The sequence below is a fragment of the Trachypithecus francoisi genome, unplaced genomic scaffold, assembly GCF_009764315.1.
Source record: "Trachypithecus francoisi isolate TF-2019V2 unplaced genomic scaffold, Tfra_2.0 Lachesis_group4, whole genome shotgun sequence".
In the NCBI taxonomy this organism is placed as follows: domain Eukaryota; kingdom Metazoa; phylum Chordata; class Mammalia; order Primates; family Cercopithecidae; genus Trachypithecus; species Trachypithecus francoisi.
The window spans coordinates 36,501,036-36,519,421 of record NW_022681469.1 but is presented as its reverse complement, the minus strand read 5'-3'; the positions used below and the strand labels follow the sequence as shown (position 1 = coordinate 36,519,421).

At 36.6% G+C, this 18,386-nt stretch overlaps 1 protein-coding gene across 22 annotated transcripts in view; it reads right to left on the bottom strand.

The window, feature by feature from the left end:
• Positions 1-18,386, bottom strand: part of CADPS2 (calcium dependent secretion activator 2) — a 578,042-nt gene that overhangs the window by 346,141 nt on the left and 213,515 nt on the right. For all 22 annotated transcript variants that reach the window (XM_033192372.1, XM_033192385.1, XM_033192376.1 and 19 more), the window contains exon 3: positions 14,157-14,489. In XM_033192372.1, the coding sequence (XP_033048263.1) occupies positions 14,157-14,489 (333 nt within the window). The remainder of the gene's footprint in view (positions 1-14,156; positions 14,490-18,386) is intronic.

Below are 18,386 nucleotides of genomic sequence, written 5' to 3'. Positions count from 1 at the left end.
AGGGCTTGAGATTATGAGTCAGAAGGGTGAATACGACATTAATGGAAGAACTAGGTATTGGATGAAAAGAAAGTGACATTTAAATCTACTGAATTTCAGAAGTTTCATACCCATCAGTTTACCATGGGTTTAAGTGACACAGTGTGAAACGAGGAGCTGATCTACCTAAAAAGTGTGGGTAGCAAGCAGCAGTGATATTCACAGTAAGCACAGTGAACTTGTTCTTTATTACTGCAGTTTTTTTCAGTGGATCTAAGTGCAAAATCCCACTATCTTCTAAATTCTCAAACTCTACAAGGTAGTGAACCTATCTATCTTTTTCAAATCCTATTGCTCTTTGTATCTGACCATGTATACAGAGAGTACACAAACTTTTGACCATGGTTCACAGACTGATATTTAAGCCTTGTTCATCATATATCAGAATCATGAAAATACTTTGCACATAGGCAATGAAATCACTTTAGACATTTACTAGTAATAATAGAAGTCTTTCTGCCAGTTTGTAACAAAAAGCTAGAAGTAATCATTGTCATCTATTACATAAATAATATTCTGCTAAGATAACATATCACTTGGCCCTGCTCTGTCTAAGGTGATTAGGGAAAACGGAAGTATTTAACTTTTTTCTAGTCTAAAGCAAAGATAATTTAAGATATTTTGAACCAAGAAGATATTAATCAGATAAAAAGCATAAAATATCACTGATACTCTTTTGTGAGTATACATAATCACTTTTGCCACAGCCTTTTCAAAATGCTTTTAAAAAAAGCTTTATATGAAAAATGAGAAGCTGTGCTGATCAAAACAAATGAACAATTAAAAACAAAATCTAATGCTGTGAGCCTAGTATATAGTGTCAAATAAATTTTGTAAAATAAATGATTCAATGTACTGTATAGAAGGAATTTATTGGATATATGATATTCGTTGTTACTGGCTGATTTCCTGAAGCTTTTCCTGTTAACTATTTACTTATCTCCTTGGTTCTTCTCTAAACCCACTCCAATCAGGTTTGCTCTCAGCCATCCAAGGAGTCTGCCCTTATCAAAGTCAATAGTGTTTTCCAACTTGACAAATCCAAAGTTTACTTCATTGTCATCTTACCAGACTTGGGAGCAGGTGGCACAGACATTAGCTTTCTCCTCCTTGAAATGGCTTATCTTGGATTCCCTGATGCCTAACTCTCTAGGTCTTCTCTCACCCCCCTGTTTCCCTTTTATACAACCTCTAAATCCTTGTGTCCACAGAACCCTGTCCTGGGCTCCTTTTCTCCTTGAGCTCTAGACTCTCCCAAAGAATTCTGAAGATGTCCCATGGTTTAAAATACCAATGTTATCTAAATGATTCCCAAATCTGTTAAAATTAAAATTTAAGCATATTAAAATTCCAGACTTCTATAACCAGCCATCACCTGCAGTCTCGACATGGACAATCAATATTTGACTTCAGCATACACAAAACAGAACTCTTGATCCCCTCTCCCCAACCCACCAAAATAATGTTACTTCACAAGAAGAGGGATTATCGTATACCAAGAGCCTTAGAAAAGTGCCTGACTAGAACGGGCACTGGGTTAAAACAAAAATACCCTAATCAGAGAAGCCACATCATACTATGCTTAGTTCCATCAGGTAAACATTGACGATCCCTAGATGCTGCCAGAAATTCCTATACTTTTATCTCGTCGCTTTAGAGGAGAGCAGGTAGTTCAGTGTTTTGACCCAGGCCACAGTTCTCAAATGTGGGAACAGAGGGGAATTCCAAAGGACAATACAGAATGCCAACCCAAGAGGATGAAGAAATTGTCTCCTAGATGAAGTCTAGCAGCCTAAGAACTTCATAGGCAACACAGAGGTAAAACCAGGCCCACAACCAAAAGATCTACAGCAGGACAATGAGTGGTGCCTGGAGAGATTACTTGAAGGATTAATATGTAGTTCCTGTTCATTTTAAACAACACTGGCCCATGCCCACAGTAGGGTGAGGCCACCTGCAATTCATTCTTCAGATGACAGAGAAGTGGCTTTCCAGACCCTCAATTTCTTCCAGTCATTCCTTGCTTATATCCCAACACTGTTCTCTACCATAAAGTAAATTCCAAGCTCTTTGATCTAGTATATAAGGCCATAAGTATTCATATATTTTCTTAACTCTTTAGCCTCTTCCAGTACTCCAGCAACACACACCATACCTCCCTAACAGATTCCAAGCCATTTCATGCTCCTCATGCCTTTGTTAAAGCTGTTTTCTCCCTGATGGTTAATTTTGTGTTCATCATCCAAAACTCAGAATTACTGTTTTCTTAAAACCTTTATTAAACTTCAATTAAATGTCCAAGAAAGAATTGGGTTTCCACACTCCCAAACCAACTCTATTTCCTGGCACCCAGCTAGACTGTTCCCAGCTTCGCCTACATTAGATGTGACCACAGGACAAAGTCCTCAGATGGGATGTCAGGCCAGGGGTCCTCAATTCTCACTGTGCATCAGCATTACGTGGGAAAATTATAAAAAAGAGGTATTGGGCCTGACCTCCACAGACCATTTCACTTAGTCTGAGGTGAGGCCCAAGTATTAAAGCTCTTCTGTTCATTCTAATGTGCATATAAAGTTGGAGAGCACTAAAGAAATCCATGCCAATTATCCAATAAAAATGAAGATACTGCCACTCATGTGCTCCTGCTGTACAGTATACATACCCCCAGTAATGTACTGATCAACTATACCATTACATTTCATACATCTATATGATTTATACATCTATACCATTTATACAACTATACCATTTTATACATCTGTCTACTGACCACATATTAATGCCTTGGGGGAAGGAATCAAACCTTGTCATTTATGTATTTTCACTGCTTAACCTAGTAACTGACATTTTTCTTAGGTATTCAATGACATTTTTTTTTTTTTCTTTTTTGAGAGAGAGTCTCGCTTTGTCCAGCCCACTGCAGTCTCACTGCAGTCCAGCTCAGGCTGCAGTGGTGTGATCATGGCTCACTGCAACCTCTGCCTCCTGGATTCGGCAATTCTCCTGCCTCAGTCTCCCAAGTAGCTGGGATTACATGTGCGTGCCACCATGCCCAGACAATTTTTTTTGTATTTTTAGTAGAGACAGGTCTCACTATGTTGGCCAGGCTGGTCTGGAACTCCCAATCTCAAGTGATCCACCCGCCTCAGCCTCCCAAAGTGTTGAGATTACAGGTGTGAGCCACCACGCCTGGCTAATGAACATTTTTGAATAAATAAAAGAAAAAATATATATCAAATATATAATTTTAAATGTGTTAGACTATTTTCATTAAACAACCATGAAAAATAAAGATACAGTTTATTATGCTTGAAACAGTACACCCATATAATCCTTTCTTATTTATTAGTAGTTGAGAGTAGATTTTGAAGTACTTTAACAAAAAAATACTTTCTTTTTAGTATTACTACGACAAAGTGCGATCTCTTTGTAAAGCTGTGTTCTCTTATTTTTAAAAAGTGGAAAAGTTAGGATACCTTTCTAATTTCCATAGAGTAGAACTAGATAAAGAAGAAAAATCTAAAAATAAATGCAGGAATGTCTAAAGGTAACCTATATTCATTATCTAGGGAGATTCTGGAGAAAGAAAAGACAAATTCAACAAAACATTTTAGAAGAAACCTCATTTTAGAATACTCTTAGGTAACTCTTCCACATGTAAGCCAAAGGTAAGAAACAAAATAATGCACAGTCAAATGGAGCAACACCAATAAAGCCTATAATTTGTTAGGAATATGTTAAAATTATACTGACAATTTAAAAAATTTTGAGAGCAGAAACAATACTACCAGAGACTCAAATTCATTTTAGTAAAATTGAATTTCATCTTATTTACATTATGATACATTTATTTACCAAAAAAGTGAACACATATATAAATATTATGGCTACTCCAATGATTAATTTCAGAATTTCAAAAATTATATAACTATTCTTAAGATCTTAAGTTTTTCCCTTGCTGTATCCCCAAACACAAAACCTGCAATTTAATACATTTACTTACTCTCCTCAAATGTTGAGATTTAAAAAATATATATAATTATATATATGAGAAAAATATGCTCATATATATGAGAAAAATATACTCCTCCAAAATATACTTGCTACCATGGCATTTATTTTTCTATTTCGGAAGTCATTTTTGAAAGTCATTTTTGAAAGGTGTCCAATGTAACTGTCAGTAGAATGTGCTATTATTTCTGCTTAAGTAGACAAATTACTGTATGTTAAATCAAATCTATTATCAATCACAGGCTACTAGTTAGGAAAAAAAAAGAGACAGTGGTAGAAGTCAGTTCCCAGTTTCCTTTGGGGATTCACATTTCTCTCCCTGTTTTCCTTCTGCACACCTTGAATGAAGAGATTTAAAATGGTTAATGCCTCATGGTTCCTGGACTTCTAGGGGAAGACACCCATGGTGACCACACCAACTGCCTATTTATTGATTTCTTTCAACTCTTAGACTCAAAGCACTTAATCTCCAAAGCAAAAGCTTCTAGGGAAAGGAAATCATAAACTTGAAGACTACTTTTTAAACACTCATAAATATTTCTGCTTATCCCTTACAAATACCCAAACAGTTCTGTGATGTTACTTAACATGGGTGGTGTAGTCTTCAGACATGAAGAATTTGAGTGGGAGGAGGGATAAGTGAACAAGGTCTCAATTAACTTTGCTTTGACACTCAGCTAAATCTGGGTGAATCACTTTCTTCAGTTAATGGAATGAGATCATAAAAGATTAATGAAAGCTGCTTTTGGCAGAAAAGAACAGGATCTAGATAGCTATAAAATTTAGTTACTTAATCATTTTAAGAGACAAATATAGAAGTTAAAGGAGAATTATAGGAGTAGATAAGGTACTATGTATCCCACTCTTCAGATTCTGTTCATTTAGGATTGCATGTCTCTCTATAGTTCATAAGATGCTTACCTATCTCTGTTAATATCTCAAACACAACCCCATCTCCTCTCATACTACAGTAGTCAACGATGTGCAGATCCCCAAAACGCCATGTATTTCACACCTCCATACTTTGCATGTGCCTGTCCCTCTGCCCAGAACACCTTAGCATCTACTCATTTTGGAGAACCTCTTCATGATGTTTCCAGAAGCAGAAATTAACAACACCACTGTAGCATTTACAATAGCATTTTTTTCTATAAACCTTGCAAAAATCTAGGTTTTATCTGTCTCTAGGTTCCTATTATTTAACACAATGCATAGTGCAAACTATATATACATATATATATGTGTGTGTATATATATATATATGATTATATATATATATGATTATAGATTATAGATAATGGGTTAACTAATTAATTTGAACATACTGCATTACCTTATGTCATATTTAAAAATAATCTTTAATAAGCACATTTGTTTTAGGAAAGGCAGCTGATTAACTGGTACCACTTAAGTAATAGCATTTTCATTTAAAAAAGTGAAATAAAATTATTCTTATTAAGACTATAAAACATATAGTTTTAATATTATGTAACATTGTTTCTCTAAAATAATATATATTTGAAATTAACTGCATTTCCTTAAAATATTCCGAAATTAAACTTTCCACTGACAGATTATTCTCCCTTCACTCCGGTTCTTTTTTTATAACATCCCGATTCAACTCTATCACAGCTAACAATTTCAGATTCTTGTACTGTTATGCCATTCATTTTAGACTGTACATGTTGACCTTCTTTATTTCTTAATATTTAATTCTATGAATGTGTACCACTGCAGATACATTATTCTCAAATCAAAGAATCCAAAGTATGAAATTTTAATAGCACAATAGCTAATCTAGAAGCTACTTACATTGTTTTTATTCTTTTTTTTATGTTTTCTTGATAATAATAGCAATTTGTCTTTCAATTATCCCTGATTTCATATCTTAACTGTGGTATGTGCTATCTTCTATCTTAGTGTTTTAAAAGTTTCCTTCATGCCTTAATGTTAATAATTAATACGTTACTGGCTCTGACTCAAAGTAACGTAAATATCCTTTTTCAGAAGAGAGTTTCCTGTTTTTCCACTCCTGATGCTAATCCTGAAGCGCTGGGACAAAGGATATGACCAAATGATGGTCATCGATGTCATGTGGCAGCCCTGGCAAGGTTCCCTTCTCATTCTTGTCCTTTCCTTCTTGAGTCGCCAGACATTGCCTGGCTGCTGCCATCCTGCACATTTCACCAGAACAGCCCTTGATCCTGAGCTTCTGACTCTTAAGCAAGCAACATCTTTGAGATTTTCTAGGAGATTTGTGCTGCCAAAAACAAGGGGCCACATAAGGGTACACACATACAGAAGGGAGACTGTTACAGTTAGGAGGAGGAGTCTCAAACCTTTTCCTGAAACATGGAGAAGGTGGGGTAAATCTCACTGACATACACCTGAACCAGGTTCCAGCAGCTCCACTGGCTTTAGATCCTTCCTGCCTCCCCAAGGCCTGCTCATCTATTTGTCTTCTCAGGCTATTCCTTTCTCTAAAGAACAGACTATTTTCTGTGATTTATATTGCTTTGCCTTATCTTTTCTTTTTAACCTTTGTTGGAATATAACAAAAGAAAAAATATACAGGCATATATCATTTTATTGAACTACTCTTCATTGCACTTTGCAGATACTATGTTTTTTACACATTGAAGGTTTGTGGCAATCCTGAGTCAAGCAAGTCTATAAGTGCTATTTTTCCAACAGCATGTGCTCACTTCTGTGTCTCATTTTGATAATTCTCACAATATTTCAAACTCTTTCATTGTTATTATATCTGTTAAGGTGATCTGTGATCAGTGATCTTTGGTGTCACTATTGCAACTGTTTTGAGGCACCATGAACTGCTCCCATATAAGACAACAAACTCATTCAATAAAGGTTATGTGTATTCTGACTGACCAGCCATTTCCTCATTTCTTTCCCTCCGCTCAGCCCCCTCAATTCCCTAAAACACAACATTGAAATTAGGCCAATTAATAACCCGATAATGGTCTTTAAGTGTTCAAGTGAAATGAAGAGTCGCACATCTCTCACTTTAAGTCAAAAGCTAGAAAGGATTAAGCTTAGAAAGGCATGTCATAAGGAGAGGCAGGTCAAATGCTAGGCCTCTTGCACCAAACAGCCAAATTGAAGGCTATGAGAAAGGTAAGGAAGCTGCAGAAGAAAAGTTTGAAGCTAGGAGAAGTTGGTTCATGAGGTTAAAGGCAATAAGCCATCTCCATAACATGGAAGTGCAAGGTGAAGCAGCAAGTGCTGATGTAGAAGGTGCAGCAAGTTATCCAGAAGATCTAGCTAAGATCATTGAAGAAAGTGACTAAACTAAACAACACATTTTAATGTAGATGAAACAGCTTTCTATCGGAAGATGCCATCTAGGGATTTCATAGCTACCGAGAAGAAGTCCATGCCTGGTTTCAAAGCTGCAAAGGATGGGCTGATTCTCTTGTTAGTCGCTAATGAAGCTGGTGAGTTTAGGTTGAAGCTAATGCTTCAGAATAGTAAGCGATTACTATTCTGAAAACATTAGAGATTTCAAGAATCATGCTAAATCTACTCTGCTAGTGCTCCATAAATGGGACAACAGAGCCTGGATGACAGCACATATGTTTCCAGCATGGTTTACTGAATATTGAGACCTCTAAGAAAATAAAGATTCCTTTCAAAATAGTATTGCTCACTGACAATGCACTTAGTAACCCAAGGGTTCTGAGGGAGATGTACAGGAAGATTCACATTGATTTCATGCCTGCTAACATAACATCCACTCTGCAGCCCATGAATCAAGAAGGAATTTTGACTTTCAAGTGTTACTATTTAAGAAATACATTTTGTAAAGCTATAGTTGCCATAGTTAGTGATTGCATGATGGATCGGAGCAAAGTAAATGGAAAACCTTCTGGAAAAGAGTCACCATTCTAGGTGCCATTAATACACTTGTGATTCAAGGGAGGAGGTCAAAATGTCAACATGAACAGGCATTTGGAAGAAGTTGATTCCAATCCTCATAGATGCCTTTGAGGGATTCAAGACTTGCGTGAAGGAAGGAACTGGAGATGTTCTAGAAATAGCAAGAGAATTCGAAATAGAAATGGAGCCTAAAGATGTGACTGAATTACTAAAATCTCGTGATAAAACTTGAATGGATGAGGTATTGTTTCTTATGGATGAACAAAGAAAGTTGTTTCTTGAGGTGAAATCTAATCCTAGTGAAGATGCTGTGAACACTGTTGAAATGACAAAGGATTTAGAATATTTATACAAATGTAGCTGATAAAGCAGTGGCAGGGTATGAGAGGACTAATTCCAATTTTAAAAGATGTTCTTCTGTGGATAAAATATTATCAAACAGTGTCAGATATTATTCGGAAATCTTCTGTGAAGAGTGAATCACCGTGGCAAACTTCATTGTTGTCTTATTTAAAGAAACTGCTATAGCCAACCTAGTGAGTAAGCAGCCATCCACATCAAGGTGAGACCAGCAAAAAGATTATGACTTGCTGAGGGCTCAAATGATTGGTAGCATTTTTTAAAACATACAGTATTTTTAAGTTAAGGTACATAGGTTATTTTTTAAACATAATGTTATTATACACCTAACAGACTACAGTACAGTACAAACAAAAATTTTATATACAGTGTGAAATTTTTAAAAATTGTGTGACCTGCTTTATTGCAATATTCACTTTGTGGCAGTGGTCTGGAACTGGACCCACAATATCTCCAAGGTATGCTTGCATGGCATTCAGGGGAAAAAAAGTGTCTTGGCTGCTTTCTAAACAATTTATTTTCATAATTTCTGTAAAATGATTATTATTTGTCCTTATTTACAGGGGTACTCTTTCTTTTTGTTTTAAAATCAATCAAAGATAATCCTCAAGCTTTTCTTTCAAATCTCAAAACTGAAAGAAATAATAATTTTAGCTTAGACATATAAAGAGCTTGGAAGTCATCACTCCCACCCTTAGAATAAAAAGTTGGGCAAGCTGCAAATCATTGACTTTTCTTGAACTTCTCAGAGAACTGAGGGTGCAGGGGAAACCACTAACCAAAATCTAGAAAGACGGGCAAATCCAGAAAGACGCAGTACTTGGAGCAGAAGTTGCTGTATGCCATGAGTGGTAGGAACATTTACTTGTCTAGTAATTTTGAAACATTACTAGGAGCTGGGTGCAGATAGTAAGAAATTCCTGGAGCCACAATCATAAAGATGCCCCCAAACTTCGCTGGACTTTCCTTTTAGTTACCCCACCAAGTTCTCACAGTGAGGATCCAAAAAAGATCCCCATATGGCCATGGCAGAAAAAAGGAGGAGAAAGTCATTGTTCAATCTCCCAGATCCTTCTCTTCAACAAAAGCAGAAAGGTTTTGCCTGAGGAAAATACTGAAAACTTATCCCAGGTGGAGGAAGAAAATACCACCCCACTCCAGCCCTCTTGACTCACGTACTGAAAAGCAAAAACAAAAAACAGAGTGAACAGGAGACAGTACTTCAAAAAAAGAGACTAGGAAACTGCAATCAGGGAACAGAATGAAGAACATGGTAGTAGGAGGGAGCAATCCTTCTATACCAGAGACAAAAACACTTACAAAGGTTATAGGTCCACTAAAAGATTGAGATTTAATCAGATTAAAGGACACTCTATCTCTCCAACACCTTACCACAACACCAACACAGTTCCAGGATGACAAGAGTGGATTGGTGACAGCTAAAAGAGCTGTAGGATGTAGACTTTCTCTGGGGCGGAGTACTTAGGGAAGCCCAGTCAAAAGGGGAGACAAAAATAAGGATACTGGAAGAATTTGAAATTTCTCGTACTTATGGCTACAAGAAACATTAAACATTAAACACAGCTCAACTCCTACTCAGATTAGCATAAATATTCATATGAAAGCCTTAGTTACCTCAGTTCTCAGTTCTCGTTACCTGATATATCCGGCTTACAACAAAAAAATTATGAGGCACGTCAAAAGCAAAAAGACAAAAGAAACAGTCCGGAGAGATAAAGCAAGCATCTGAACTAGATTCAGATATGAGACAGATGTTAGAATTATCAAACAAGGAATTTAAATTACTATTATTAATAGGCTAAGGGCCCTAATGTAAAAAGTTGAAAACATGCAAGAACAATGCATAATACAAGCAGGAGATGGAAACTACCAAAAAATCAAAAGGAAATGCTAGAAATAAAAAAAAAAATCATGAAAGAAATGAAATATGCCTTCGATGGGCTCATCAGCCTATCGTATTAGCAATCCTAATACTTGACATTGCTGAGGAAAGAATCAGCGAGCTTAAAGACATGTCAATAAAATCTTCCCAACCTGAAATACAAAGAGAAAAAGAGTTGAACAAACAACAGAACATCCCAGGACTATGGGATAACACGGGTGATACAAATATGGGTGACATAAACATATCTGGAATACCAGAAAAAGAATAAAGAGGGGATAGGACAGAAGGAATATTTGAAGTTAATAATAGCAGTGAACTTTCCAAAATTAAAGATAGACACTGACCCACAGATACAGGAAGCTCAGAAAAACACCAAGCAAAAGAAATACACACACACACACACACACACACACACATACCCCTTGACACAGTATATTCGAATTGCAGAAAAAATGGAAGAAGGAAAAACTCTTGAAGGAAGCCATAAGGGGGAAAATAACACCTTACCTCTAAAGGGTAAAGGATAAGAACTACATTAGACTTCTCATCAGAAATCATGCAAACAAAAAGACAGTGTGGTGAAATTTTCAGAGTGTTGAAAGAAAAAAAAACTAACAGATAATTCTATATCCAGTGAAATCATACTTTAAATGTGAAGAATAAACAAGGACTTTCTCAGACAAAAACTGAGAGACTGCATCACCACTAGTCTTGGCCTGCAAGACATGTTAAAAGTTCTTCAGAGATAAGGAAAATAGTATCGGTAAGAAACCTGAATCTACATAAAGAAATGAAAAAGCATCAGAGGAAGAATAAATGAAGGTAAAATATATATAATATTTTATTTTTCCTATTTTTAATTGAGCTAAAAGATAACTGTTCAAAGCAATAATAGAAAGAATATATTGGGGGTTATAGTATATTGTAAGTGAAGTGAATGACAGCAATGTCACAAGGGATGAGAGGAACGAATTGGGTATACTCTATTATGGAGTAGCTGCAGTACACATGAAGCCTTATAGTATAGTGTTATCTGAGGGTAGGCTTAGATTATTTAAAAATGTGTATTTTAAACTCTAGGATAATCACCAAAATTTTGTTTCTTAAAAAAAATGTATAAACAGTACACCAAAAGATTAAAAAATGAAATTCATATAAAGTGTTCAATCAAAATTAGAGAAGGCATAAAAAGTAGGGGAGGGCAAAGAACAAATGCATGGAAGTGGTAAAAGCTACAAAGATTATAAAATTTAATCCAAGTATATTAGTAATCACCTTAAATATGAGTAGCCTAAACATACCCATTAAAAGTACAAGATGATCCGTCTGGATTTTAAAAAAAGAAAACTTCGGCCAGGCGCAGTGGCTTACTTCTGTAATCCCAGCACTTTGGGAGGCCAAGGTGGGCAGATCATTAGGTCAGGAGATCGAGACCATCCTGGCCAACATGGTGAAACCCTGTCTCCACTAAAAACACAAAAATTAGCCAGGCATGGTGGTGTGTGCCTGTAATCCCAGCTACTCGGGAGGCTGAGGCAGGAGAATCAGTTGAACCCAGGAGGTAGAGGTTACAGTGAGCTGAGATCACACCACTGCACTCCAACCTGGGCAACAGAGCAAGACTCTGTCTCGAAAAAAAAGACAAACTTCAAGACCCAATTGCACACTGTCTATAAAACATCCACTTTAAAAATAAAGACTTAGGTTAAAAGTAAACAGATGTAGAAAGAGACACCATGTCAACCTTAATAAAAAGAAAGCTGGAGTGGTTACATTAGCTTAAGACAATGTAGACTTCAGAAAAAGGAAAATAATCAGGGATAAAAAGGAATACTATATCACGATAAAGGAGTCAATTCTACAAAAAGACATAACAATCCTAATACAAATATATGTACTTAATAGAGTATCAAAATATATGAGACAAATACTGATAGAACTGAAAGGACAAATAAACAAATCTGCTATTTTTTATTGTTGTTGTTGTTCAGGTCAATGCTGAGCACGGACAAACCCACTGTTATAGTCGGAGATCTGAATTGCAAGTAGGTTTCATATCACGGAAGACTAAAACCAGGGTGCCCATAGTCCAGCTGATTCTTTAGTAGGCAGACAACTTAAACATATTTTAAGCTTATAACATAAACTCATAGGAACATGGAAATATATTTTATAACCTTGTAACATCTAGTATATTCTCATCCATATGTAGTAACTCATTTAGAGGTCTTATAATTTCTTTGTTTTAAAATCAATCAAAAATAATCCATAAGCTTTTCTTTCAAATCTCAGAACTGAAAGGAATTATACCTCTAACTGAGACATATAAAGAGCTTGGAAGTCATCACTCCCATCCTCATAATAAAAAGCTGGGCAAGCTGCAAATAAATGACATTTCTTGGACTTATCAAGTCTTTTCTTATAGACTGTAGCCACTATAGAAGAAAAAATATGTTTTTTCACTCAACTTGGATTCCCTCATACCTACAGAGGTTTTGGACTTGAATAAAGCTCAACAAATGTCTACTGAATATCTGAATCTGAATTTTCCCACTAAATTATGTTCATCAACATTTATTTGTACAGGTGAGCTACTGTTTCACTAAAAATACAAAGTTCCAGCTGAAGTTACCTTTTAAATAGAAGATTTTGGTTTTATAGTCATCTTCTACTATTATCAAATAACTACCTGGTTTAATAAAACAATGAAATCAACTATGGTGAGTACACAAATTATTCACAGAGTTAAAGCTCCACAGTGATTTATTATTAACTCTATTAATTTGTTGATTTGAAATGATCCACAAATTACCAATGCAAAGTAATCAATATGGATATAACTCTGAAATTGAGAGATGATTTGCAAAAAGATTAAAAATAAAAATGTACATTATAGAAGTGTAACTCTTAAGGAATACATAAATTTTTAAGTGTCAGAATTTTATCAATTTAAGTTGTATATTAGGGCAAAAATAATTTATACCCCCAACATAAACAAAATGCAAATACAGAAGGACCACATTATTAGACAAATCATTGGATCTAAAAAATGAAAACTGTGAAACATGATCTTATTCCCCCCCACCAACTTTTTTTTTTTTTTTTTTTAAGACGAGTCTTGCTTTGTTGCCAGGCTGGAGCGCAGTGACATGATCTCAGCTCACTACAACCTCCGCTTCCCAGGTTCAAGTAATTATCCTGCCTCTGCCTCCTGAGTAGCTGGGACTACAGGTGCGCACCACCACACTCAGCTAATTTTTCTATTTTTAGTAGAAACCAGGTTTCACCATGTTGCCCAGGATGGTCTCTATCTCCTGACCTCAAGATCCACCTGTCTCAGCCTCCCAAAGCGCTGTTACAGGCGTGAGCCACTATGCCTGGCCTTTATCCCATTTTTGTATGTATAGCTAGAATAACAACTGAAGAGAAAATATAATATAGACTCTGTCATCTCTTTAAATTACATATTTCAACAATCATCCTCAATTTATTTCTATCTGGGTGAGTTAAATTTAAAAAATTTGAAATTTCATTACTTCCATACAACTCAGAAGATCAGCATCATATCTTTATAAAATATTATTTTGCAGTGAGAAATACCTATTTATTATAATTTGCCAAGCTTCTTCAGATAGGAGATGATTTTCATTTTACTCTACAGGGCATGGCCCATTTATCCCTAATAGACACAAACTGATGTCCTAAAATAAGGCACATAGGGACAATTATTTACTGGATAAGAAGTACTGATATTCTTCCCCTTCTACTAAATACGTCTTTCAAAACTTCTCTCATCACTATGTGATTTATTAAAATTCAATTTTGCTCAACTTTCCAAGTAAAGTGATTATAGCAAGTAAAGTACATCTTCATAGGCTTGTAAAAACCTCATGTTTATTCCACGAGTCAGACAGGGGAATGGAAAATATCATAAACCACTTACCTGACATGCATTATAAAGGAGCTGGTGTTCTAGTTTTTTAATACCCAGAATCTGCTGAAACATTTCATAGAGTTGTTCCTTGCTCAGAATAAGTTCAGACACTGCACTTAAGGTCATTCTATTTGGCTGTTTGCACAAGTCCTCTTCACCCCTGTAAATGGCATCATATTTGGCTATCCATGAGCTCAACACCGTCTCTTTGCTCAAGCCATCTATTTCTGGCAAACTCCGTACACGTTTTTCTATGTTTTTCTTAAATACTTCTCTGAAGTCATTAGCAGAACATCCTCCACTCTGAACCATTCTGGCCACTCGGTCACTCTTTAGAAAAACCTGAAAAACAAATGAACAAAAAAACCCAATTACAATTAGGTGTGGGTGCTAACACCACTTGCTTTCAGCAGTCCAGCCAGAATTTCTACAAATATTTCAGCCAAATAGTCCACAATGATTCAAAATGTTTTATAATACATGGTAACCAATGTCATAACGGTGGCCCCAAATCTGTCTAAAATGTTAAAATGTTTAGGAGACACAGCATACAGTTAAAAAACAAAAACAAAAACAAAAACCTGTAAGATAGTTTACTTTGACCTGTATGTCTCCCACCTCTAAAACTAAATCCTTTAGAGTGACGTCCTTATGAATGTGATTTGTGCTCTTATACACAGACTCCAGAACTCTCGCATGCCTTCCACCACATGTGTTCTGAATGAAAGGACAGCTGTCTGTGAATCAGGAAGCAGGTCTTCACAGACACCAAATGGGCTAACACCCTGATTTTGGACTTCCCAAATCTCCAGAACTGTGAGAAATAAATAACCATTGTTTATACGAAAAAAAAAAAAAAAAGATTAGGAAAACTGGAGATATGAACCCAACATCCATACCTGTGTCTGAGAGTTCTAGTTGGTTTTTCAGCAAGGAGAGAATCCTCTATCATTTGAGTGTGGACTTGAAGACCAATAGTAGGGTAAGTCTAGTATCTAAGTCTATATTCATCATATGTAATTTTTACTCAAAATTGCCCAACAGCTGGGAGGCTAGAATATACCTGTCCCCATCCCTGATTTTACCACCTCTGCAACTTCTCACACACTTATCATAACTAGGAAGAATGGAGGCTTGAAAAAGCAATACCTCTAAGGGACTTCTAATTGTCCATTACTACTGGAAAGAAAATAAAATAAAAACAATGACAACCATAGGGTAAGATGTTCATGAGACAGGTAGCAAGGGTTGGGTAAAAATAAGTACAGTAATAAGGTCATATTTGGGAAGAGACACCAGATTTGGCCTTAAATCTCTCTATTCTGCTAAGTTATGTATCTAAGTATCCGTTAAGATTCATTAAACATCTATTATGCTGTCAATATTCCTAAGAATCCTCTATAAGCCATGTAAGACTGCTTTTATTATTGCTTTATTCTTTCCATAATGTCAAAACACTCTCCCAAAAAAGCCTGCAGGACAATTTAATAGAACCTCCATACATTTTTTGCTGTTATTGAGCTTACAGAACAAAAATTCATGTCAACTTTTTTTCTGAAACAGGGTCTCACTCTGTCGCCCTGGCTGGAGCCCAGTGACACAATCACAGCTCACTGCAGTCTTGACATCCCAGGCTCAAGCAATCCTCCCACCTCAGCTTCCCAAGTAGCTAGGACCTGCAAACACACACCATCATGCCTGGGCTAGTTTTTGTAATTTTTTTGTAGATATGGGGTCTCACTTCTGTGGCTCAGGCTGGTCTCAAACTCCTGGGCTCAAGTAATCCTCCTGCCTTGACCTCCCAAAGTGCTAGGATTACAGGCATGAGCCTCAACTTTTACCCTAAGAACTGACTCATTATAGTGATGTACTCCCAAGTTATGATCATACTACTTGCACCACACTTCCATGCCTGTCTGCATGTGGGCAAGCAGCACACCTGCTTGATACAGTCAAAGTGGACTCACTTGAACCACTGGCTGGCATGCTCAACCACCTGACCCCAAGCCTTTTCCCTCCACTTTAGTTTTCTCTCTTAAGGTCACTCACACTAACTGTTTTTCTTGTTTCCTATCTTTGCTCAATGGCAAGAAGATTCCTGGAACTCAAATATTTTGGTTGACAGACTTACATACTGAACCACTGACAGTAAATTCTGCACTGGCAAATAAGATGCTCCTCAAACTACAATGAGGTTAAGTCCTAATGAGTCTGTCATAAGTTAAAAACATCATATTAAAAAAGCATTTAATACAACTAACTTACCTGAAACATGCTCAAAACACTTACATTAGCCTACAGTTGGGAAAAAAAATCATCTAATGCAAAGCTTACTTTATGATAAAGTATTGAATATCTCATGTAATTTGTCAAATATTATACTGAGTATGAAAAGCAGAACGGCTATATAGGCAGCCAAAATATGGTTTCCACTGAGTTATATCACTTTTGTACCATTGTAAAGTTGAAAAATCATAAGCAGAACTGTCATGAGTCAGGGATCCTCTGTGTGTATAATACATTCCCAAAATTCTTCCTCTGTCTTTACCAATTTTGGCTCAATTACTTACTATTGGAAAGTCTCCCTGTCTTACTTTTTATGTTTTTAAGGCAACACAAATTAATTCTTAAGTGACAGGTATACGAATAGTGCTTTAAATATTTCTATATCAAAGACAACGAAATTGAGATGTTTAACAATATGTTTTGTCTAAGAATGACAAGAACTACTTCAGAACTCAGATGTGTCTCCACCTCCCTTCTCAACCTCATCTAATCACTCTCATTGAGCAGTGACATTTAACATAAACTGTATATTTATAACCTGCATAAGAAGTATTCATACGCAATTTAAAACTATATTCACAAAGATTGAAAGTATTTATACATATGATCTCATATATTACCTTATATACACATGCTTTTAGTCTATTTGTACCCTAATTTCTGCAATAGTTGTATCTCAAGGTGGAACTCAGGGAAGCTCAGTAGTTAAAGGGATGGACTCTGCCAGCTATTAATCTGTTGCTTCTCAGCTCCATTTTTCCACGTTTCCATTGCCCTGCCTGTGTCAGCTAACACAATTTTTTTTTTTTTTTTTTTTTTTTTTTTTTTGCTCTGTCACCCAGGCTGGAGTGCGATGGCATCATGTCGGTTCACTGCAAACTCCGCCTCCCAGGTTCAGGTGATTCTCCTGCCTCAGCCTCCTAAGTAGCTGGGACTATGGGCGTGTGCCACCATGGCCAGTTAATTTTTGTATTTTTAGTAGAGACAGGGTTTCACCATGTTGGTCAGGCTGGTCTCGAACTCCTGACCTCATGATCCGCCTGCCTCAGCCTCCCAAAGTGCTGAGATTACAGGTGTGAGCCACGGCGCCCAGCCAGCTAACACAATTTTAAGCAACGTCGGTAGAGGCTGCCAGAGGACGTACACTGGAAGAAAAAGGGCTCTTCTTCCTGGTTCTCTTCTTACCTGAAGGCATGTGGCAGCAACCCTTGGCCAGCTTTTCTCCAGACCCCTCTGAATGGTCTCCCAATGTACCAACCCCACTGGCAGATTCCCAGTGAGTTCTGCAGTGTGGCACCCTTCTGTGGACAGCTTCCCCCTAGAACCCCAGAAGGCCAATCCCCTGCAAGTCTCCCTACAACACTTGAGTGAACTACTGTGCCATGCAGTGAGACACACCTTCTCCAGTGAGGTCTGGATTCCAGCCCTGGGGTAGGGGGTGCCACTTTGGGTACTCTGTTCCCTATTTCTGCTACTCCTATATTCTTTAGTTTTCTTTACCCATAGTAACCAATTTATTATTATTTATATTAAGTGTTCCCTGTTCAATTATTGTGTGTTCTCTGTCTTCATAGTGCACTCTAACTGATACAAAAATACCGAAGAGCTGCAGCATTGTCCCTACAGGAAAATATTCTAAGTCAAAACAACAAACTTTGAGAAATTTAGTAATGTGTGTATAGTTTGACCAGCAAGATATAAAGTGAAGTATGAATACCTTAGGAGGGTCATCAGAAAACCCTTTAATTGCTTAATGTCTAATACACTAAGTTGGCAGGCATTTTATATTTTCCAAGTTCTTCTGACTAACGGAGTCAGAGCTAGATTCCACCAAGTAACCAAACCACATTTTTGAAACAAGGACACTAAGAAACTTACATTTCTGAATTCATTTCCCCTACAAAACCATACCTGAAACCATACTCAATCCAATTAGATGTAATATAATCAACA